The sequence below is a fragment of the Neovison vison genome, chromosome 3 (genome assembly GCF_020171115.1).
Source record: "Neovison vison isolate M4711 chromosome 3, ASM_NN_V1, whole genome shotgun sequence".
Lineage (NCBI taxonomy): Eukaryota > Metazoa > Chordata > Mammalia > Carnivora > Mustelidae > Neogale > Neogale vison.
This window is the reverse complement of record NC_058093.1, coordinates 220,274,403-220,298,602: the sequence shown is the minus strand read 5'-3', so window position 1 is coordinate 220,298,602 and position 24,200 is coordinate 220,274,403. Positions and strand designations below refer to the sequence as shown.

Below are 24,200 nucleotides of genomic sequence, written 5' to 3'. Positions count from 1 at the left end.
AAATGGATCACAGATCAAAATACAAAAGCCAAAACCTCTGATTGTTTCATTGTTAACTTGAACTACATTCCCTGGAATCCCCTTCCTCACATGGCTTCAGGTTAGAGTAGACCACAAAATTACTGCTCTCAGAGAGGCTTCATGGTCAGGTACGGGGGCGAACAGGTGGAGTTGCCTCCTATATTCCAGTGTGTCTTTCTCCATTGTTCCGCTAACCACAGCTGGCCAACGGCAGTAGTGACACAATGGCAGCGGCTTCCCCACAGACTCCTCTATGAACTTCCCCTTCACAATCCCACTTCAGCAGCTGAACATGCTCAGCCTCTGAGATTCCTTTGCAAGCTCCAGCTTGTCCACTGTGCCAGTGCTTGAGGAGGAAAGATTAGTGACTTTTCCGCTGATCCGCCAAACCCCCCTATGTGGACTTTCATTTCCTTAGCTATACCCCCATTTGTGTAAGATCTAATTTCTGTATTAAATCCTTTATCCCCTAACACTCACAGTGGATTTGCCTGCATGACCGATATAACCATTGGTCTTGGAAGTGGAGTTCTAAGGTAACAGAATGAAAGCAAATCTAGAATTGGTTCTCTTTTCTGACTACACTTAGAGGTATTAGTGATCCTGTCACCAGGGTTAAATGGGATACTGCCAAATGTCCCCTTTGTGCTTGGGGGGAGGGGGAGTGGAGGAGTGCCTCCAGTGGAGAACAGTGAAATGCTCCAGGCCAATAACTAGTCTCAAGGATTGGCAGCTTCAGGGGTGACCTATGAGGAGGAAACAAACACCAGCAGAATTATGAGATTTTGTAGCTCATACCAACGGAAACCCAAGGACTGTATTTGAGGACTGTATTTGATGCTACAGTGAAAGGAATATAACGCAGAACAAATTTATTCATAGAAGTTAACTGAGCTCAAGTAACTGGAAGTGGCTCTAACAATTTGAATGATTGACAAAAACCTGGAACTTCCATCTCTCCTTTGTTCCCTTTCCCCCCTCTTTTACCCGGCCTTCTTCTGGATCAACTGAGCAGTTTTTAGGATTTCATTTTTCTCTTCTATTGGCTTATTAGCTCCCCCTCCTTCTTGTCCTAACCCCCATACCTCTCTCTCTCTCTCTTTCTCTCAGCGGCTGCTCTTACAGCCCTCTTCAACTGGGATTCTATGACAGAATTAAGCCCCTAATGCCCTAAGGTATCCACTATGTGTAATGATTTAACTCTTCTATGCATTGTAGAGTGGTACTAATTACATTCCTCCTTTAGGAGAATTGAGACAACAGTCACTCAGATCATTTTCTGTGTTCTGTAGTTGATAGGCGGAACTCCAGTTGAGAAAGGCTGCTAGGGTTTCCAGTATGCATCTTTAACTTTTTTACCGCCCACCTTTAAATAACAGTACACTGCTTCATGTATAATGGAAGGACTTTACACCAGCTTCATGTCCTCTGAGCTATTATAATAATACATTTTACTTCAACATGTTATAAGCCCCATAACACATTACTATTATTTCTGCTTTACACAGTAAATTATCTTTAAACAAATGGAAAATATGAGGGGGAAATGGCATTTACTTGCATCCATATATGTACCCACATACTTGCATTTTAAGCTCTTTCCTTTGTGTAGAGCTGAGGTTCTCTTTGGAATCATTTTCCTCTCACCTGGAAAGATTCTTTTAACGGTTATCTAGGGCACGTCTGCTGACAACAGTATTTTTCAGCTTTTGTTTATCTGAAAGTGTCTTTATTTCATCTTCACTTCTGAAGTATATTATGGCTCCTTAAAGAAGTCTAGGGTGACTATTTTTTTCTTTTAATACTTCAGAGACGTCATTCCATTGTTGTTGGGATTTTTTTTTTTTTTTGGCTTGTATTGCTTCTGAGGAGAAGTTAGAAATCATTTCATCTTCATTCCCCAGTATGTAATGTCTTTTTTCTCTGTGCTTTTCAGACACTCTCTTTATCATGTGTTTTCAACAGTTTGGTTGTAGTGTGCCTCGGTGTGGGTTTACTTCATGTTCATCCTGTATGGACAGGGTTCACTGAGCTCCATGGTTGTATAATTTTCATACTATTAGGAAATTCCTTGGTCATTATTTCTTCAATACTCGTATGCTCTATTCCAGGAATTCAATTACACATGCGGCAGAACACTTAAAATATCCAGAGGACCACTGAGGCTCTATGCATTTTCCTAGGTTATTTTTCCTTTTCTTCAGTTTGGATGGATTCTCTTGTTCCACATTTAGGTTCTTTGACCTTTTCTTTAGCTATGTCTACTCTGTTATTAAGCCCATCCAGTAATTTTTCATTTTTCATATTGTATTCTCCCAATCTAGAAGTTTCATTTGGTTCTTTTTGATAGCTTCCATTTCTCCCTTCATTATATCAAATGATCTCTTTTAAAGCCTTGAACATGTTTATTATTTTTTATTTTTAAAGTATAGTTGGCCTACTACATTAATCTCAGGTGTATAACATAGTGACTTGACAGTTATATACAGTATGAGATGCTCATCATGATAAGTGTAAGCACCCTTTGCCACTATACAAAGTTATTACAATATTATGGACTATATTCCCTATGCCGTACTTTCATCCCACGACATGCATATTTTATAACTGGAGGTTTATACCTCTTAAATCCCTTTCACCTATTCTTCCCATTTCCTCCATCCTATTCCCCTCTATCAACCATCAATTTGAAATCCTTGAACATACTTATAATACCTGTTGTAAAGTACTTGCCTGTTAATTCCATCATGGGTATCACTTATTCATGGATTCATTTATTTCAAGACTTCCTTGGAAATCTGTTAGAGTGCATTCAGCAGTGCCTTTACCAAGGATGTTTAGTCCTACTTCTGGTCTTTTTAGGCTCTTTACTAAATGCTGTGGCTGTTCTACATGGCCTTTCCAGTCTGGCCCTGCGGTAGTTCCGGCAGTTTATCGACACAGATCCCAAGTAGTTGTTTTTGTCCCAGGAGTTACTTTTGTCTGACATCATGGAAACTGATCTTACGCAAATATAGCTTAGGACACATCCAAAGACCCAGAAGATCCATATAGCCTCTTGATTTCTTGAAGTTGTTCTCTTTTCAACTTTTCCTGTTGCTGCTCCACAAATTCCAGATATTTCAGACTCCTCAGACTATGATCTATTTTTCTTCCATTCAGTGAGACCACTGGGCGCCATCTGTGTTTCACTCCCTGCACCACGACTGGTTAAGTGGCTCTAGGTAGAACCAGGGTAATTTAAGACTCAATTCTCTATTTCCTCTTTCTCAGGGATCACAGTCCTGAACTGTTTGTTTAATGTCTGAAAATGGTTTTTTTCATGGGTATTAGCCAGAGTTATAGATTTTTTTTTACAGTGGAAGGACTAATCCAATCCTAGTTATTCCGTTACGACCAAAGGAGAATTTTTATCCTTTTTCTTTCCTTCTTGCCTCCCAATTTCCTATCTAACACAGTGCTGTTCAATAGAACCTTCTACAATGAAAGAAATATTCTATAATCTCTTCTGTTCAACATGGTAGCCAACAGCCACATGTGGCTATTGAGAAGTTAAAATGTGGCTAGTGACTTCTGGTTTCAGAGTAAAAATGTAGAAAACTGGAAAGAGCATTACTCCATCTTAAAGCAAGAAAAAACTTGGCAAAGTACAAATCAGTGTCTTGAACTTATTGGACAATGGAGGTCACAGGGCAGAGAACTAACCTAAAATCTAGATACAAGTAACTTCAGAAACAGGACTGATCATTTGCTACCTGAGACATATGCTGTCAAACACTATAAAGCCAATAAGAAAACTAAACCAAAAAATGTCAACAAATTGCTAAAGGCTTAATATGGTCTAGCATAATAACATAAAGCTCCTGGAAAATTTCGGCAGAAAGAGAGGTTTCTCCTCCAGCCACTCTACCAGGTTCTCACAGGGAAGAACAAGAAGAAAGGAATGGGACCCTAAAAAAAGGAATGAAGATGGCAGGCATAGTCTTATGATGCCAAGGACCTAAAGCCTCCAAGGGTCCCCTTGCCTGAGACCCTCTCCTAAAGGGAATTCCTTGAAGAAACTAATCTTCCTAAGACCTATCCCCACCCTAGGCCCTCACCACATCTCACTGGTTATACACCACGGTTTCTGATCTTTGGTACTATCAATATTTGGAGATAAATAATATTGTGGGGGGCTGTCCTGTGTATTGTAGGATGTTTATTTTTAGCAACATCCCTGAACTCTATTTATTACATGACAGAAATAAATGAAGCTAATTGTATTTCAGATGAATTATATAATTATACTAAAGAATGGGAACTAACCCAAGGAACTTGTGAATCAAGCTCTTGAACTTTTGATTATGTACCCTCACATAAAGACAAAAACAGACATAAACAAACACTGAATCCAGTTAGGGAGTTTGTTTTTCATGACGTGAATTAGTACTTCTGAAACAAATTTTGTATATGGAAGGACTGAGAACATACATTGAGGATAACAGAAGTTGGGTTTTTCACTCCTGAATAAAAGGGTTATAAATATGGAAAGAAGAAAGACTAGAATGAACACTCTTATGATTTAGACTGGAATTGGAGGTATTTGCAAGGAGTCATGATTTTTAATACATGACTTTTAATACAGTTAAATGTAGAAATAGCTATAGATGTATATGTATGTATTATGTATATATTTATATACAAATGTATGTGCATGTATAACATATATTTCTGATATGATCTACACAAAGATATATAGAGACATAGAGATAATATGTATACAACTAATTTTCCCCATCTTAGTTTACAGAGAGGAATATTGTTAACTCATTAGGAATGAGCACACCTGTAGTTGAGATCTTGATGTCTAAAAACCATTCCCTTCTAAAAGGAACAAGGGATAGTTGGGGAAATGGCTGATTCTGACACTTGGGCAGGAAAAGCAGATTTTGAGTCTGAAACATCTCGTTGTACCAGAAAGTAAAGAAATGCTCAAAGAATAATGGATAATGTCAAAAGGCTACAGGAATCAGGTTAAAAGGGCTCCCAAGTCTGGGACACTTGAGCATCAAATCAAATTAAATAAAAATAGAAACAGGTTTTTTAACCCATTTAATGAAATACAAAATAAAATGAGAATCCATGAGACCATGCTGATATAAATGAATAAAGGTTAGAAAAGGGAAATCTCTTCTTTCTGATAAAATGCCAACAAAGAAAAAGAAAAGGGATAAACAGGAAATATATGTAATCTAGTCTCAAAATGTATCCCCACAAATTACTTAGAAATTACAAAGAAAAAAAGTAACTGCACAGTACAGAAACCTGGCAGACCCCCACTGAAAGAAGTGATAAAAATTCACCTGCCTAGGAAGGAGGCCTCCAAAACCATGTGGCCCCTGAGGGTGCACTGAGAAAAGTCAGCATCACTTCTGTGGGATTCCTGTCCCCCAAATGTATAACTGGAATCTAATCATGAGGACACATCAGACAAACGCAAATTCTAAATTTGGGGGTTTCATCAAACCCAAAGAGGAGAATTTCACAAAAGAAATAGCCCACACTCTTCAAAAGTGTGAAGGTCATGAAAGACAAAGTAAGACTGAGAAACTATTCAGACTGAAGGAGGATTAAGGAGACATGAAAAGTAAATGCAATGTATAATCCTGGATTGGATCCTAGACCAGGAAACTACCAGGTAGGAAGTTACTGGGACAACTGACAACATTTGAGTAAGAGCTGTGGATTTAATAATAGTATTGAATTGACATAAATTCCTGACTTTGATAATTGTGCTATGGTTAGGAAGGAAAGAAGAATGTAAGGAAGGAAGGAAGGAGGGAGGGAGGGTGGGTCCTTATTTGCAGTAAATACAAATTATAGAGTTTAAGGATAAAAAGCAAGTTTTCATAATTTGCTCTCAAAATATTCAAGATGGCGTACCCGGGTGGCTCAGTCTGTTAAGCATCTGAGTCTTAGTTTTGGCTCAGGTCATGATCTCATGGATCCTGAGATAGAGCCCCATTTCTCTTGAGATTCTCTCCCTCTGCCTCTCCACCGACTCATACCTCCGTATCTCCACCTCTCTCTCCAAAATAAGGAAATGAATCTTTTTTTAAAGACTCAAGATAAAAAAAAAAATATGAAGAGAGAGAAAACACAATAAAGAAAGTCAGTATAATGATTGAACCGGGGTACAAGGCACACAAGAGTTCCTTGTACTACTTTCCCTTTTTTAAGAGTTTTTAAAATTTTTCCAGAATAATTAACATGCAATGTTATTTTAGTTTCAGGTGAACAATATAGTGATTCGACAGTTCTATCCCTTCCTCAGTGCTCATCATGATAAGTGTACTCTTTGTACTACTCTTACAACTTTTTTGTGAGTTTGATATTATATAAAAACAGAAAGCTAAAAAAAATGTGCTTCCTCTCCTCTCATGTTTCAGACACAGGACTTAAAGCAGTTGGGTTATAACAATGTAACAAAGTGATAGTGAAACCAGAGAAAGGTAGCTAAAACAATCAAAGGAGTGGGATGTAGTACATGGTTATATACTAAAAAGACTAGGCTCTTTTGTAAGTAAAAAAAATAAAATAAAAAAATTTTTAAAAAGCAAGAATATGAATGAAGCATTTATAATCATAAACAGGATGGCTGAAAACAGATTCATTAAACAGAACACTATAAATACCAAAAGCTTAAAAGTGGCACTTTAAAGAAAGGAAGCATAAATAAAATGGCACAGAAGAAACTATTTTTAGGGATTTTTCCTACAAACACACAGATTATCCCCTGCTCTCTGTTCCCTCCATTGAACACACTGTCCAGTGCCAAGCACACCAACCACTTGGGGCTGCTGTCTACTCTCCAGTATTCCCTGGCACCTTGAACTTCTCCTAATGGAACAGTACGTTTACCAAGAGTCTGCTATGACTGCTCCCAAACCAGTGTGTCACATTTATTTGTTACAGGAATTATAGAAGGTAAATCAATTAACTATGAGCACAAAAACAAAGCTCTTATTTTCCCCTCCAAAAACACTGAATTCTTTTTTTTTTTTTTTTAAGATTTTATTTTTAAGTCATCCTTACACCCAACACAGAGCTCGAACTCACAACCCTGAGATCGAGAGTCGCATGTTCCACTGACTCGGCCAGCCAGGCACCCCAACAATGAATTTTTTTAGAAAGACAATGAATTTGTGGTGAATCCAATGTAGGTCCAATAACTATCAATTTCTTGAAATCATAAAAATCTAAAGAGCTTCTGCACCCAGGTTTCTTTGTAAATGCTGCACTCAATTCTTTCATGTCTTTGAAGAAACTGAACTTGTAAATGGATACAGTTTATATAAGAACAAGTCTGCTGAAATCTAAGGCCCAGATTAAAAGAAAAGACCTTGGTTCTACACCTTAAAGTTGTTGGGCGTTTTTCATGTTTGTTTTAGTTGAAATAACATGCCTGGATATGTACATATCCTTGCTATGATTTCTATGCTAAATGATTTTTCCCATTAACCAATCAGTTACTGCTGTTGCCTACTTTGGGTTAAGTTTCAACTTTATTTAATACCTAAGACTAATAACCTGTAAAGGCAGAAGTAATAGTAACAGATTCATTTTAGAGGGCATGCTAAAACTGAGCAGACAGAAAATTGGGCAACCATGCTCTAAGACAACTTCTCGAGCTGTGGTTCATAGGCTGGCCCTGATCTACAAACTGTTTATAACTGGTCTGCAATGAAATAAGCACAGAAATTGAGAGTAAGTATAGAAACATTTTTATCAAATTGATATATCTATTTAATCTAATTTAAAAATTGTGGCTTGTATATCTATCTTTTAAAAAATTTATTTTGGGGTGCCTAGATGGCTCAGTCTGTTAAGCATCTGCCTTTGGCTCAGGTCATGATTCCAGGGTCTGGGAATCAAGCCCCACATTCGGTTTCCTGCTCAGAGGGCTGCTTCCCTTCTCCCTCTGTCCCTCCCCCAACTCATGTTGCATGCTCTCTCTCTCTAATAAAAATCTTTTTTAAAAAATGTATTTCATTTTTGCTTTTTTTTGTATTTTACAAATATGTCAATTTGTGATGAACTGTTTTTTGTTTTTTATTTTTCAGTCATCTCTACACCCAAGGTGGGCTTGAACCCAAATCCTGAGATCAAGAATCTCACACTCCACTGGCTGAGTCAGCCAGGACCCCTGTGATGGGTTGTTAATTAAGACTGATCCTGGGAGCCTGGGTGGCTCAGTGGGTTAAGCCTCTGCCTTTGGCTCAGGTCATGATCTCGGGGTCCTGGGATCGAGTCCCGCATCAGGCTCTCTGCTTGGCAGGAAGCTTGCTTCCTCCTCTCTCTCTCTCTCTGCCTGCCTCTCTGCCTACTTGTGATCTTTCTCTGCCAAATAAATAAATAAAATCTTTAAAAAAAAAAAAAAAGACTGATCCTTAGCCACAGAATTTGAAAAGCCCTGCCCTAATGCAGGGCAAGCTTTGATGCTCCTATCATGACTACAGACTATAAACAACTATAGAGCTAGGCAAAGTAAGATCTGAGCTGGCAGGGAAATTCTTGGAGTTTAGGCTTGAATTACAGGAAATAGGGAACAGATATCCTCTGTCCGCCCACCTCACTACTTTAGTGACCTCACAAGCTAGCTGGAGAAGACTGGAGGCCAGGCAAAGTGAGAGTATCCTCTGGTACAGACAAGATAAGCAACCTAAGATAAAGGTGAAGAGTAGGGGGCCTAAGGGAGGTTCAGACAAGGACAAAGGAATAAATGTAGAATAACTTTTCCCCAAAATTCCCTGAACTGAGACAGTTTATCAAATCAGTCAACAAATACTGAGTTCCCATAATACTACAGGCACTTGATATATATAATGCGCAACATAAAGAGAAATCTTTGCCTTGTGGAGCTTATATCGTAAAGGTGAGAAAAAGACAATAAGGAAACTGAACTAATACACATATTTATTTTTCAGAATCTAGGACATCATTGATTATTAGAGGTATCCCAATTTCAGAGATGTCCAAGTGTGAAACATACATATATTTGCCAAGAAGCAATAAACATGGCAGTAAGTTAGATGGTACTAAGTTCTGAGGAGAAAATAAAGCAGGGAGGGAAGACTGGCAGGAGAAAAGCCTGGAGGGGGTAAGAGAGTGAGCTAAGTGGATAGCTGGGAGAAAAACAAAGGGAAAACACAAAGGCTAGATGGAGACCCGCCACTGCTTTACCGTGCAGAACGCTTTCATGAGGATGATGTGGATCCACTCCGAGAAATCTCTTCCTCGTACATTTACTGGTAACCTTTGCTTCCTTTCAACTATAGGAGAAAGATTTTACTAAGAAATAATCTATCTCAGTGTTTTAAATCAAAAGGCAGGCAAAGAGTTATTTATCTAGAGAGAAAAAAGACACATAAACACACCACTACACCTAAGTCAAGAAACAGATCCTGCTACTGAATGATTTAACTGATCGCAAGACTGTCCTCTTGCTAGCAGGGTATCAAGAAGGCAAATAAAAATCTGAAAAAGCTTTAGAAGAGAAACCTAAAGCTCTACGGTTTCCCCCGAAGTACTGGCTGCCTGCTCTGAATTCTCAGCACCCCTGCTTCCAGGGGCTCTTGATACATTATTCAATGTTTTTAATTCACGACAAATTACATCTAAATTTCCTCCCTCATGTTCATTTATGGGACATTTTTATCTTGTCATCTTTTTTCATGTACCGTGCAAGCAAGAAGAGAACATCCAGCACAACATACCCTTCAGAAACAAGCTAATGGCACAATTTGGTGTCAATTTCACAGCTCAGTGAAGTGAAAGTGATCTAGCTGGCCATCCACATACACCTAGGAGGAGGTCTACTGAGAGTGCCCAGCCTTGATGTTACTGTGTCATGCCTACAAGCAAGATAAGTTCAAGCGGAGACATTATGTATTAAGAGAGAGAGAGCAGTTATCATTCAGATGCCCTTACAGCTTGTTAGAACAGAATGTAGAGAGAGAGAAAGCAGGCCAGACCTTCATTTTTATACCGTGGAAAGTTGTTTTTCAGAAGTCATGCTTACATTCACAAATGGCTGGGAACAGTAGCTTCCCTTTGGGGTTTTGATAACATTTAGAGGCAGAAATTTCCTTTAGCAGATAACATGAAAACTGTGTAACAGTTTTAACTGTTCTCCATGCATCATGATCGGGGAAAAAAAATCACAGACTTCCAACTATTTTTAATATAAAACCAAAATGCAGCAGGAAGATTACATACCTTCTATTATTAACAATTACAGTAATACCAATACTATCATTTATTAATGCACAGTAATGATACCATTTCATCCTTAGGCCACCTCCATAAAGGGATACATATTAGTGATTTCCCTATTTTATAGATAAGGAAGTAAATCTGAGGTGATATAGTTAATAAATGATATAGTCAAAATTTAAACCCTGTTTTTAGTGGAAGGATTAGACTAGCTAGTCTCCAAGGCTCTTTCCTGATTTTTAACATTTTGTGATTCTTCAAAGAGCTAATCTTGTCACTTTGCATTTAATACCTTATATTGCTACTTACTTGTCTCATGTGTCAGTATTTTATACCCCACATAGACCCTAGCGGATTTGTATGTGGTAATGATCGCAGTGACCTAGTATTTGTCAACTTTATATGTATAATTTAACTCACTAAATCCTCACACCAACCTAAGACATAGGAACTATCCCCATTTTCAAACAAGAAAATTAAGGCTCAAAAGGGCTGAACTGCAGGCCAGTCATAATCTAGTAAGTGGTGAGCTCCACTCTTACCCCAGAGCCCAGGCTTCAAAGCTCCTCTTACTCCCATTGTGCTATGTGGCCTCCAAGAGGAATGGTAAAGAGAGGGAAGACCAAGGATAGCAAACGAGTAAAAACAGTAAGACAGAAAAAAAGGCAGGGATAGAGTAAATCCAAACAACCATGTGTCCATCCCAGCACCTGGTTGGGAAAATGCCTTTCTTGAAAGTAAACAGCATGCAAACACACACTGAAACCATGAGAAACTACCAGAGCCCTCGCTGAGGGCAAGATCTGTCCGACTCTGAACAGCTATGCCAAATAAAACAGAAAAATGATTAAGATCAAGATATGAGGAGCTCTTTCTAAGTTACTACTTTCCTGCTAACTGTAAACAATAGACAATACAGCTGCTGGGTGCCTCATGGGCCCACAAGAGACAACACTCAGTAAAGAGTGTCTCCAGTGACAACATTCACGAAGGAAAACAGACTGTACACTTTGGGTATCTGCACTCTTCAATCAAGGAAAATTGAAGGAGTCACACTGCCGGCCAGTTCTTCAGTATGAACTTTCTCATGATGTGGGTGTGCGAGGCACTGGGATAAGGGATATAATGAGAATCATATGTGATTGTGCCTGAGTGAAGCCCAGAGTTGCTTACAAGGCAGCCCAATTGAGTTCAAGAATCACTAGCGGCTGCCTCGGTGCTGCTCCAGACACTGGGCTGGGCACCTAAAGGTGGCTGAGAAAAGGAATGCAAGCCAGCCTTCCAGCCGCTCGCACCAGGAGACGGGGGCAGAAACACTGTTTCAATACAGAGAGAGAAGAGCTCCCTATAACAGATGACATCTCCCCATTTTCTGGGCAAAAGGGGGAAGAGGATGCTAAACCCAGGCTGGGAGAAGAGAAATAGTGAAAGCTTGCTGGGGGAAATGATACCTGACCTAAGTCTTATAAAATGTGAATACCTTCTCAAGGAGGAGAAAGGCCTTGTCAACAAAAGGCACAAGAAGCAGAGGTCAAGGGAAGGCTAAAAATGGTCTGATACTTGTGGATAGCTAACAGCAATTTAGTCTTCTAGAGGTAACAAAGGGGATGAGGCTACAGAGAAGGCAGAACCTGGTCTTGAATGATTTTGACTATCATGAGTCACTGAAAGGTTGAAGCAAGGTAGACACATGGTCAGATTTGCATTTTAAAAACATTTCCCTGCTACAAGCACCTAATAAAATGTTTCTTCTGTGCAAATGAGCTTGGATATTCTCAAGAAATAATATCCTTGTATAATAAACATTCTAAAAGAACTAAGTCACACTGTTTGCTGCCTACTTGTAACAGGGCCTGAGCACCAGTCAGTATCAGTAAGTGGCCTATGATAAATGACCCATTCAACTCTTAGTAAGACTGGGGACAGAGAGGGGTCTGAAGTGTCCCTAATGGAAACAGCATGTGTTCTTGTATTTGTATTCACTGAACACACCACATGTGGTGCCCACACATGGCTGAAAACTCCAGGAAACCTTAGAGCCCCCATCTATCTCCCTGACAGTTCTCACTGTAGCCAGCTTAGAAACCAGGGGCCAGGCTGGGGGTTGAATTTACTTTAATCTCTACTCCTTTCTTAGGGTCTCATTCGCCATGGAAAAAATGAGACTTAATTCCAGAGGTGCTCTTTAATTAAGGAGGACATTAGAATTTGAAACAGAACACAATTCTCAACACTGCCAACTACAAAAATATTGTGAAAATGGCCAATATATACCCTACACCATATACACCACTCAAATAAATAGGCAGGGGTTTTTTTGTTTTTGTTTTTGTTTTTTTCAGCTCAATAACTAGTAAAGAGGAAAGACTTGGAATAAGATCCCTCTTTCTGGCTGCTGCTTTGTCCTTCATAATATACGCCCAAGGAAGCCACACTAGACTGCGCCCTCCATTGATGTTTACTTAGGGAAAAAGAAAGGATTCTGCCCAAAGTACCTCATAAACCTATATGGCTTCTAATCCAAGAGGTCAAGAATAAAGGTCCACACTCTCATTTCACATCAAGGTTCTCTTGCAGGTTGTTTCCTAATTTATTTCGCAAAGGATTGATAATTCACTAGTCTAGCTTCTCCACTTTTCCACATAGTGGGAACAAAATGAAAACCTAAAGCAGTATGGGGTATTTAACACAGGGAGGATATACAGAACTATACAAACGGTTTTTCCTTTTATATTGTCTATACCATGTGGGTAAATACGTCCTTCCAAACATAAATACTGCACAAATTAATTAATAATAGGTAGGGCTCGCAGAATAACACTAATTCCTTAATGCCCCCAATTCTCCCATTTGCACTGTATGATATAATTCTTGTATAGTCTAGTAATCTATTCCCAGAAGAAAAACACAATATGACAAACTAAGTATCACAACTGGGGAAGTGAGAGTAACATGAAGACTTGAAAGCACAGTTCTTTTTTTTTTTTTTTTTCATTTATTTGACAGAGAGAGATCACGAGTAGGCAGAGAGGCAGGCAGAGAGAGAGGAGGAAGCAGGCTCCCTGCTGAGCAGAGAACCCGATGCGGGACTCGATCCCAGGACCCTGAGATACTGACCTGAGCCGAAGGCAGCGGCTTAACCCACTGAGCCACCCAGGCGCCCCAAAAGCACAGTTCTTGAAATGAGACAAACCCAGGTTTCACATCCCAGCTCCACCACTCGGGAGCTCTAACCCTGAGTCTGCTCATTTGCAAAATGAGGACAAGAACAGTATCTGCCCCACTGGGTAGCTGTGAGGATTAAATAAGTGAATGCACAGAAAGTTTCTGCTTCAGTATCTGGCACACAGAAAATGTTCGATATCTATAAGCTCTAATTATCTTTCTTGTCACTACTTCTCAAAGGGTAGCAAGGCGACTCACCATCCCTGCAGATCTTAGGAGTAGGTAGAACAGAATCTCCCACAGGTAATTAAAAAAAAAATACAATCTTCAAAATTAATTTTGAATTATACAAGTAGTACATGAAGACATTCTCCTTTGACAGAGATAATTTAAGTGCATTCCTCCTTGGAGTCAGAGGGCTGAATGAGATAATGTCTTGTAATCTCTCGTAGCTCGAAGAACTGATGAATTTCCCAAGGACAAGGGCAAAAGGGCAGCACCTCCACCAGGACCCGTAATGCAAGTGGGATTCAGCCAAGCTTCACTTCCCCCTGCAGCAGGGTTGTGTGCCCTCTATGGCCGCCTTGAGCTCTCCCTGAGACGGGCAGCCCCTTAATGGTAAACACATTGTCCAGGAAAATGAGAGGATGGATGTGTTTCCAGCTCAGGAAACTTAATAAAAATTCTTTATCTATTTTATTGAAAACTCAGTTCTGAGACATTACCTCAGAGGTCAGGCCTGAAGACCAGCCGCTCACTCACTATTTCATGTAGAGACCAATTCACTGTTCCTCAGAGCAGCATCTTTGAGATTTCATTCCTCTTGTTGTGATTAAAATGAGGACCCTCAGCCACTTAAATGTAACATTTCAATTAACATTCAACTAAGAAGTTAATTCTACACATAAGAGAGGTGTCTAATGTAAGTAACTGGCAAATCATGGTCCTGGAAGACAGTCGTGAGATTCATAAACCATTTTCAATATTTCAAAGGCCTCTAGGAAACTGTAAAGTGTGCAGTCTAACTAAAATGTCACATTTCTTTGGTGTGCCTTGAATTCCATCAGCACAGTACCGTCATGATGATATTCATACTGATCATTTCAATGTGATGTTTTTCTTTTTAATGTCTTAGAGGACATACAGAGAAAAGACTATAAAGGTGTTTCTTGTTTTATTTATTCATTTATTATATTTCAAAATTCAAAACTCCACTTTAATCTTAAGATTTCAAGCTCAGTTTTCTGATTATTCTCTTTCTACTCTCACATTTAAATAGAGATTGTTTTAAATTCACTTACATGCTTTAAATTACATTTATAAATTTAATATATTCAGTTCTCTTTTGAAGTTCTCTAGTTATCTGACAGAGAAAGAATGTAGGTAATCCTTTTCTTCTTAAAGATATTATTTACTTACTTATTTGAGAGAGTGTGAGCACGGGGAAGGGATGTGGAGAGGAAAGGGGTATAATTTCACAGATTCTGTGCTGAGCAGAGTCTGACTCAGGGCTCAGTCTCACAACCCTGAGATCATGACTTAAACTAAAATCAAGAATCAGACGGTCAACTGACCGAGCTACCCAGGCACCCCATAGATAATTCATATAAGTAAATGTTTAAATATGATCATTCTTGGGCTCTCTAATATTCCAATATTGTTTATAAACTTAGGCATTCTAATTCAAAATCACAAGTCTAATCAATTACTCAGAGACATATATTAAGAATCCCAAGGCTGACCCATTAATCTAATAAGCCAAATTCTTTTAAATTTTCAAAGTATATATTCCCTAACACAAGAATATTAGTATTTGAATTTGAATCACATCTATATTTCAATACATAATTCTAAAAAGATGCTTACTCACTAAGGAAATGATTATGCCCTCCCAAACAGTATTAAGGCTTATCTTGGGAAGCAATGTTGGGGGTTAAGTTAGCTGCTTGAGGCTGTCTGGTGATTGAGAGACTGGCTGGGATGCCCGCCTACAAAGGGAGACGTCAGGAGCTTACTCCCACCCCGTGATGGCAGAGTGGGCCCCTCTGTGTCGCTGGCATGTAACAGACTACAGAAGCTAGAGAAGGAGGCAAGCCACTAGCCTAGGGCCTGAGTTTTCTAATTTTCAAATCATCATCTTCGTTGCTATGCCCTCGACAGGAAATTGGAATCTGAGTATCACAAGGCAATATCTGACTCAGTGGTCAGAGCTTTCAAGAAACATGGCCATGACAGGTTTTGATTAGCATTAATTTATAAATGGGAGACTGAACTCTTTATGATTTAGTACTGAGTTTGTGGGGTGCCTGGGTGGCTCAGTCGGTTAAGTGTCTGCCTTCAGCTTAGGTCATGATCTCAGGGTTCTGGGATCAAGCCCTGCATCAGGCTTCCTGTTCAGTGGGAGTAGCTTCTCCCTCTCTCTTTGCCCCTCCCCAGCCTCCCTCTCTCAAATAAATAAATAAAATCTTTAAAAAAAAAAAAAAGAAGAAGAAGTCCAACTTTTAAAATATGAGAGACTGGAAAGATGCACAAATGGGAACCACAAAAGGCCCTTTAGTAAGGGGAACTTCGGAAGCTATTGGTTTAGACAAAGAGTTGACCAAATCCCACCCACCACCTATTTTTGTAAATGAAGTTTAACTGGAACACAGTCACACCCATTAGTTTGTCTATGGCTGATTTTGTGTTACTATGCAGAATTGCATAGTTGCTACTGACCCCAAAAAACCTAGTCTTTTACTGAAAAAGCTGGCCAGCACCAACTTCAGAGGAATAGCCATAGAACTGGAAATGAGAACTGGACTCCATACCTGACTCTGACACTGCGGGGAGAAACAAAAATATAATATGTATGAGTTATCAACTAAAAGGTAAAGCGATTCACAAATACCCGGTGGCATATGATTATTAATTAATGGAATCATCTTAAACAATTTATTTAACCTATTTTGAGCTGTGTTTCACAGTCTAATGCAGGGAACCAATGATATGAAAACATGAGAAAGTGTATACTTTGAAACATTAAAAGGGCTATGAGATAGGTTACTTCTATTCCATATCCATTAAAAAATATCCTGAATCAGAAAGCCTCTCCCCCTTTCTCCCTCTCCCTGCCTCAGTATTTCATATTTCATATGATTAAAAGCAAAACAAACACATAACAAGGCCATGAGCATTTATCCTACACTCCCAAGACAACTGGTTATTAGCCACGTCAGCTAGCTGTAAGACATTCTCCACTCAGTTACTAACTTTTTTAGGAGAGAAAATTAAACTGTATTTATATGCAGTGAGGACACAACTCAGAAATAGCCACAAAATTATTCAGTATCATAATTTGTGCATATGAATAACATGCTACGACTCTCTTTCCAGAAAAGCCCTGGGCCAATATGGAGTGATTCCACTGCTATCTTCTGCTCCAACTCGATTGATAAGGCAACTTCAACAGATTTTCAACAACTCCTGTCCCACTATCCAAGAGTAGCGACAGCCATTGGTTAACATCAATGATAAATCCGTAACCAAAATAAAGAATAAAAGTCCAGTCTAGCACCGTGAGAAATAAGATTGTGAAGTCTCCGATCACCCTTTTTAAACCGCAGCACCAGCTTGTGCAGGCCTGAGTTGAGGATGGCTGCAAGATCAAGAAAGGAGGGGAAGAGGTGGACGATGGTAGGTATTTCTACAAAACCGAAGCCAGATAGTTAAGCTGTAACTGCCATGATTAAACCCATAAATGCAAATGGTGTCTCATCTTCCTAGAAGCATTTATCTAAATGAAACAGCTGAAACCAGAGAGAAGCTGTTCATTTGCAATAAGTTGGATGCTGGGATCTTTTTTTCCCTCATTTCAGACTGCCAGGTTCATCTCCATTTAGCCCTGCTGGAGTCTTTGAAAGATGAGGACATTAGGGGAAAGATTCAGGTTTGTGTTCAAAGGCCACAAAAGACCTGGCACCATTCTCTGGCAGAAGCAGACTACGGGGACAGATGTGATGGCCGTTAACTCGCCCAGCAAGCCCCAATCAATGTTCTGCCCCCTGCCCATCCCCCAACAGGAGTTATCAGTTACATAGTTGTTTTAGAAACATAACAAATTCATCACCAACAGTAGCAAGCCAAAGAACAACATAATGTGGGTATAAAGATACCCAAATATACACCCTTCCTGTTAAATGCCAAGACAGGATTTAGGTACTCTAGTCCCTGCTCATTCCTTAAACATAGTTTGTTCTTGCTATCGTTTTCTGAAAAAGTCACATAATTTTAAAGACACCCAAAAAAAGTTTACATGTCTACATAAAAATTGTAAAAAAACAAAGTAAAAAAAAAAAACAACAAAATTCAGAGAATTGAAACAAACTATTAAATTAAAAGAAAATTAAATATTCCTGAGAAAGGAATGTATATTTCTACTTCTGGGAAATTTTCTAAATATAACCTAAAGAAAAAACCATCATATAAAATATCTATATAATCAAATGACTTTTTATAGGAACACATTTCAGTAATGTAATGGAAACAACTGTTTTGACTTCCAAACTACTTAAAGTAAATGATGTTTTGCATGTTTCAAACTTAAGGGAAATAGTCGTAGTATGGCATTTTCTGGAACTTATTTTTTTTTCACATTAACATTCTTAGTTTATTAATCCTCTCATGAAAAATCTGCACAATCACCACAGATAAAGCCACTGCAGTATCTTTATTCCTTCTGTTGTCCAGTCTCCAGCTCACTTTTTGCCAGCACCAACATTGGCTTTTGTAGTCCCCCTGAATTTCTTCACTCTGTTCTTGCATTCTTTTTGCTGTTTTCTTGAGGTCTTTTTCTTCTCATACAGACCATGTCTTGCAAGTCTATGTTTGGGTTCATTTTTCTTTGCATAATCCAAGGAATCATAAATCATGCCAAAGCCAGTTGTCTTGCCACCACCAAAATGGGTTCTGAATCCAAATACAAATATGACATCTGGTGTGGTCTTGTACATTTTGGCTAGTTTTTCCCGAATTTCTGTGTTAGGTACTGTTGCCTTTCCAGGATGAAGGACATCATTATTGATGTCCATACTGATGTCCATTTGTTTACGCTGAATTAGTCGATTGGTCATGAACTTCCTGGTCCAGATAGTTACTGTATCGTTCATGATGGCGGCCGAGCTCTGGAACTTATTTTAATGACAGATTAAATCTTCAGGTCAGATTTTATTCACATTCCAAATACCAAACCTGCAAGTTACCTAAATCACCACTAGGTAACAATACAATGTCTCTGCAAAGCAATGGCTTCTTGCTCCCTAGCGTCATCTCATACATTACATATTGATTTGTTCACTATATCCTGTGTGTGAATGGAAGCTCCATGGGGCAAGGACATCACTGTCTTTGTCACTACTGTGACCTCAGCACTCAGCACACATTACCTGGCACATAGTAGGTAACCTGTATATATTTGTTGTGTGAGTACATGAATGAACAATGAGGACCTTAACTCCATATGGTGGTAGGAATAGAGGGGCGAGATCTAAGAGCTAAAAAAGTAGTTCCTGGTATTTGGCTAGATGAGGCACTGAGGGAGAAAGAGAGGAAGAATCTATGGTAAGAGGTCAGGTTTCCTGTTTGAATGACCAGGAAAACAGTGGCATCATTAAGTGGAATCAGAAATTTATGGAGAGAAGTGAGTTTTGAGGGGAAAGTAACGAGCCCTGGTTTTAAAAAGCTTAGTTTGTGTATGTCTGGTAGGCCAGTGGGTATATGAGGAAAGGAAGGGTAAGTCTAAAAATACATTTTTGATTTTGATGAAGTCCCAGTAGAGAGTAGTAGGGAATTTGGGTAAATTGGAAGGGGAGGTGAACCATGAGAGACTATGGACTCTGAAAAACAGTCTGAGGGGTTTGAAGTGGCGGGGGGGTGGGAGGTTGGGGTACCAGGTGGTGGGTATTATAGAGGGCACAGCTTGCATGGAGCACTGGGTGTGGTGAAAAAATAATGAATACTGTTTTTCTGAAAATAAATAAATTGGGAAAAAAAATAAAAATAAAATAAAAAAAAATACATTTTTGGTAATAATTATAATGATGAAAATATATGGGATCATACAAAGGGAGAATGAAGAGAAAAACACAGTGAACAATAAAGTTGAAGAACATCAACATTTGATGAGTGAGTATATCTGGGAAAGCCCAAAAATGAACTGAAAGAATTCAAAGTGCTAAAAGAATCAGGACAGAAAAGCCAAGCAAGGAAGGAGACTATCTCAAACAGAGTGCTCATTCAGGAATACTGAATGTGCAAAAAATGTCTGGTACGCTAAGAGGCTGAAAAGTATCTCTGGGATTTGATAAAATGGCAATCAATCAAGAACCACCGAAAAAAAGGGGTTCGTATATTAAGGAAAGAAAAGACATGCTATAAAGAGTGGCTGAGCCTGGAGGTGGACTTCCTCCCACTAAAACATATAGAAATCTCAGATATAACCACATGTTAAAATCTCCCAGGTGCTAAAAACAGAGGAAATTCAAAACCAAAATATTAAATATGGGAGCCAATAGAGTAGTGGTCCAGGGGCCCCCAAATGAGGAAGATTACCTGAATGGGGAGAAGGAAACCGGCCATAGGTTCACAGAAGGCAGAGAACCAGAAATGATACCTTTGTATAAAACAAGGACCCTGGAACAGTTCTCCTCTAACCTTCACCCCAGCCAACTCCATGAAGAGGGGACTAGAAAACCTATCCCAGAAAGACTTAAGAAACCTTGTTATCTGTCTTATTGTATACAAATATCATACCCAGTTAAAGATTAAAATCCTGGACTATGTGATACACAGCTCTTTTTTTTTTTTTTTTAAAGATTTTATTTATTTATTTGACGGGCAGAGATCACAAGTAGGCAGAGAGACAGGCTGAGAGAGAGAGAGGAGGAAGCAGGCTCCCTGCTAATGCGGGGCTCAATCCCAGGACCCTGGGATCATGACCTGAGCCGAAGGCAGAGGCTTAACCCACTGAGCCACACAGGCACCCCTGATACACAGCTCTTGAGTCTGAATTTAAACTTACCAAATTTGGGGGCACCTGGGTGGCTCAGTGGGTTAAACCTCTGCCTTCGGCTCAGGTCATGATCCCAGGGTCCTGGGATTGAGCCCCGCATTAGGCTCTCTGCTCAGTGGGGAGCCTGCTTCCTCCTCTCTCTCTGCCTGCCTCTCTGCCTACTTGTGATCTCTGTCAAATAAAAACAAAAAACAAAAAACCTACCAAATTTTATGGAATCTCAAACCAAGAAATCCACATTAAGAATATGTTCTAGGGGTACCTGGTGGCTGTCAGTTGTGTGTCTGCCCTCTGCTCGGGTCATGATCCCAGGGTTCTGGGATCGAACCCCAAGTCAGGCTCCCTCCTCAGAGTGAAGCCTGCTTTTCCCTTTCCCTCTGCAACTCCCCTTGCCTGTGTCTGCTCTCTTACTCTGTCAAATAAATAAACAGAATCTTTGAATGAATAAATAAATAAATAAAAGAAAAGAAAAAGTTCTAGACCAGGGAAACATCTTAGTTTCTTTCTTTCTTTCTTTCTTTTTTTTTAAAAGATTTTATTTGTTTATTTGATAGAGAGAGAGATCACAAGTAGGCAGAGAGGCAGGCAGAGAGAGAGGAGGAAGCAGGCTCCCTGCTGAGCAGAGAGCCCGATGCGGGGCTTGATCCCAGGACCCCGGGATGATGACCTGAGCCGAAGGCAGAGGCTTTAACCCACTGAGCCACCCAGGCGCCCCACATCTTAGTTTCTTCAGCAGAAGCCAGTGCAAAGCCAATCTGCAGAAAGTCTTCCACAGTCACTCCTAATACAGATGATTCCACCATTTGAAAAAGGCACAGACCACACAAGAAAGACGTTCTCCATGAGGACATCACAAGACACAAAGAATTAAGAACCTGGACCCCTGATATGTGGCATAATTTAACTGTGGTTGTCATTAGTGCTAATACCAAATATCTCCAGCCCTATGCCTTATAGACATGAAATATCACACCTCTTAGCCCACTTGTAGGTGAGTAACGTGTTAGTTCCAGTATAAGGCCCTCTTTTCACTCTCACATGGTAACCAGTGTTGCTCAAGATGGTGGCTGATCTTTCAGTGTGGGTCTCTGAGTGACTACAATGAACAGAGAGTCTGATGACCTGCAAAGAACATACAGCATTTAAAAAAAAAATGCACCTTTGTAGTGTTAAACCACTAAGATCTGGGGGTAACTGGTTATGACTGTAGGATAACCTAGCCTGTCCTGTCTAAAGTGAGTTTGGTTTAGAAAAGTTTATAAAATAAATATTTCAACATGATTAAAGAGTTTTTGTTTGTTTGTTTTTAAGAATGACTACAGAGTCAGAAAGTGTCAGTATTAGCTGTAGATTATGTTTTTGAGAAATATGGCCCACATTGGCGGTAAAGAAATAGCATAGTAGCTTAAAAGGGACACAAGGTCAAGGGAATTTTATTCTAAAATAGAAGAGACTGAGGAGCCTGGGTGGCTCAGTGGGTTAAGCCGCTGCCTTCGGCTCAGGTCATGATTCCGGGGTCCTGGGATTGAGCCCCACATCGGGCTCTCTGCTCAGCAGGGAGCCTGCTTCCCCCTCTCTCTCTGCCTGCCTCTCTGCCTACTTGTGCACTCTCCCTGTCAAATAAATAAATAAAATCTTTAAAAAAATAAAATAAAATAAAACAGAAGAGACTTGAAGATATTTGTAAGGATGATGGTGAGGAGAAAGAGGTTAACTAAGTGTTAAAGACAGAAAAGAAAAACTATCACTTACTTAATTTACTAAGCCGTTGAAGCAAATGCTATAGAAATTCTTAGCTGATTCTTATCACCATTGTCCTCATAGAAAACTTAACTCTTCTCTTTCTACAAATTAAAAGCCACTGAATAAAAGGTCTCCAAAATTTTTCCCAAAGAATAAAATACTTCCCCTCCATATTCTTTTAGTTCTCCTATCTTCCACCTTCATTAGGAGAAGCCAAATATAATGCTATAAACATATTCAAGTTGGAATTATTTGGTGCCTTAAAGTGGTGGACATTACTTAGCAACTCTGTTGTGACTGGTCTCTCAGAGCTTGGGCCCTGCTCCTGGTAATTTGTTCTTGAAACCGTGAACAAAAGGCTGAATGTGCACAGGTCAAACAATGGAATTTCATGTTCTAAGGGAAATTCCTGTTCTACAGTTAGAAGCTCTTAGATGGGATCTTCAAAGATACATTTTCAGCATTTTATATATGTTCTTCAGTCTTATTCTTTTCCCTCACTTACCAGGAGAATTCAAAGAAACAGCCAGATGGAGGAAAACGACATATTATGTGGGGCAGGACCAATAATTCTCCATCTTTACCTCAACTGTATTAGTTTGTGAGACCTACAAATCCTTTTCTGTTAGTATTAGAACTTCGATATTTAAATTTCCCACTCATTTTTATGAAGGGTGAAATGCAAAATATACAAATAATTATACAATTGCCCTCGCAACAAAGATCGCAGTAAGACATCTGCAAAGTCTAACACTGGTGAGTGACCTGAACGCTTTCAAGAGCATGTGAAAAGTGCCTGCCAATTCACAGCACAGTAACCACAACCACAACAACAACAAAATGACTAACAATTTATAAAGAAGGAAACTCAAAGGCTAACAAGAATATCTGTAGGTGCTCAAATTCATTAGTAATGAAAGACATGCAAATTAAAACAACAATGAGGAAGCATTTTATTCTTATTAGGTCACCAAAAATTAGAATGTTGAAGAGTGCCAGGTCTCCGCTGAGATGTGGGACGCAGGAACATATTTGTGGATGTATTGACTAATACATCTACTCCAACAAAGAATCTGGCCGTTTTGGATCAATCAAGTGTATGTATATCCTATGACCTCACACTTCGACCTCCGATTATATGTTTCAAAGAAATTCTCATACAGGCCCAGAAAGGAATAAATACAAAGGGGATCTTCAAAGAACTGCTGTGGTGGGAGGAAGCTAAAGGCCACCCAGTTTTCCATTACTGGGGAGGAGTCAACTGGTAAAATGTGGTAGATGTGCACATATCATGGACATGCAACAGCTCTTTAGAAGCAATTTATTACTGCTGTAATTGTTGTAATTTCCCTGATTACCCACCTGCCTTTTTTCTGAATTGTGAGCTCTTCAAAGGCAGGGAATGAATCTTGCCCATCTCTGTATCATAATCGTCAGATGTTATTCCTAACCCATAGTAGGTGTTCATTAAGTATTCAATAAATGAATAAAAATGAATTTAATAAAACTTTTCAGATGCAAAAACAAACTGCATACAAAGTCTGAGAATATAATTTTCACTTCTACATAAAACAACACTCTGACAGTAATGGCAATAATGGTGGCAATTTAACATTTTGTTTTTTTCAGTTTGGACTCAGCGTACTAGAGATAACAAAGTAATTGATGTTAGTTCAGAAATGCTTAGGTATGTCACAAAACAAGAAAAAATGGCTGTAGCTCTAAAATATAAGACAAATGTTAGAAAAATTTAGTCCAGACTATTGTAGAGATCCTCAGATCAAATCACATTTCTAAGAAAAAAATGCATTTCATGTTCAACGGATGGAGCATCAAATATGAAAAGACAGCTCAATGGGTTTGCATCATGATTTTTTTAAAAAAGAACCAGCCAGCCACCTTTATGTATGATGTCTAGAATCCTCTAACAGCAGCTATAATGGAAATGTCAGATGAAACTACTTCA

At 39.2% G+C, this 24,200-nt stretch overlaps 2 protein-coding genes across 3 annotated transcripts in view; both read right to left on the bottom strand.

The window, feature by feature from the left end:
• The window catches only part of TTC28 (tetratricopeptide repeat domain 28), a 424,481-nt gene that overhangs the window by 233,478 nt on the left and 166,803 nt on the right, over positions 1 to 24,200 (bottom strand). The window lies entirely within an intron of this gene.
• Positions 18,065 to 18,590, bottom strand: LOC122903296 (40S ribosomal protein S24-like). Its single transcript, XM_044244013.1, has one exon. The coding sequence runs from the start codon at positions 18,588 to 18,590 to the stop codon at positions 18,180 to 18,182; it is 411 nt and encodes a 136-aa protein (XP_044099948.1). The 3' UTR covers positions 18,065 to 18,179.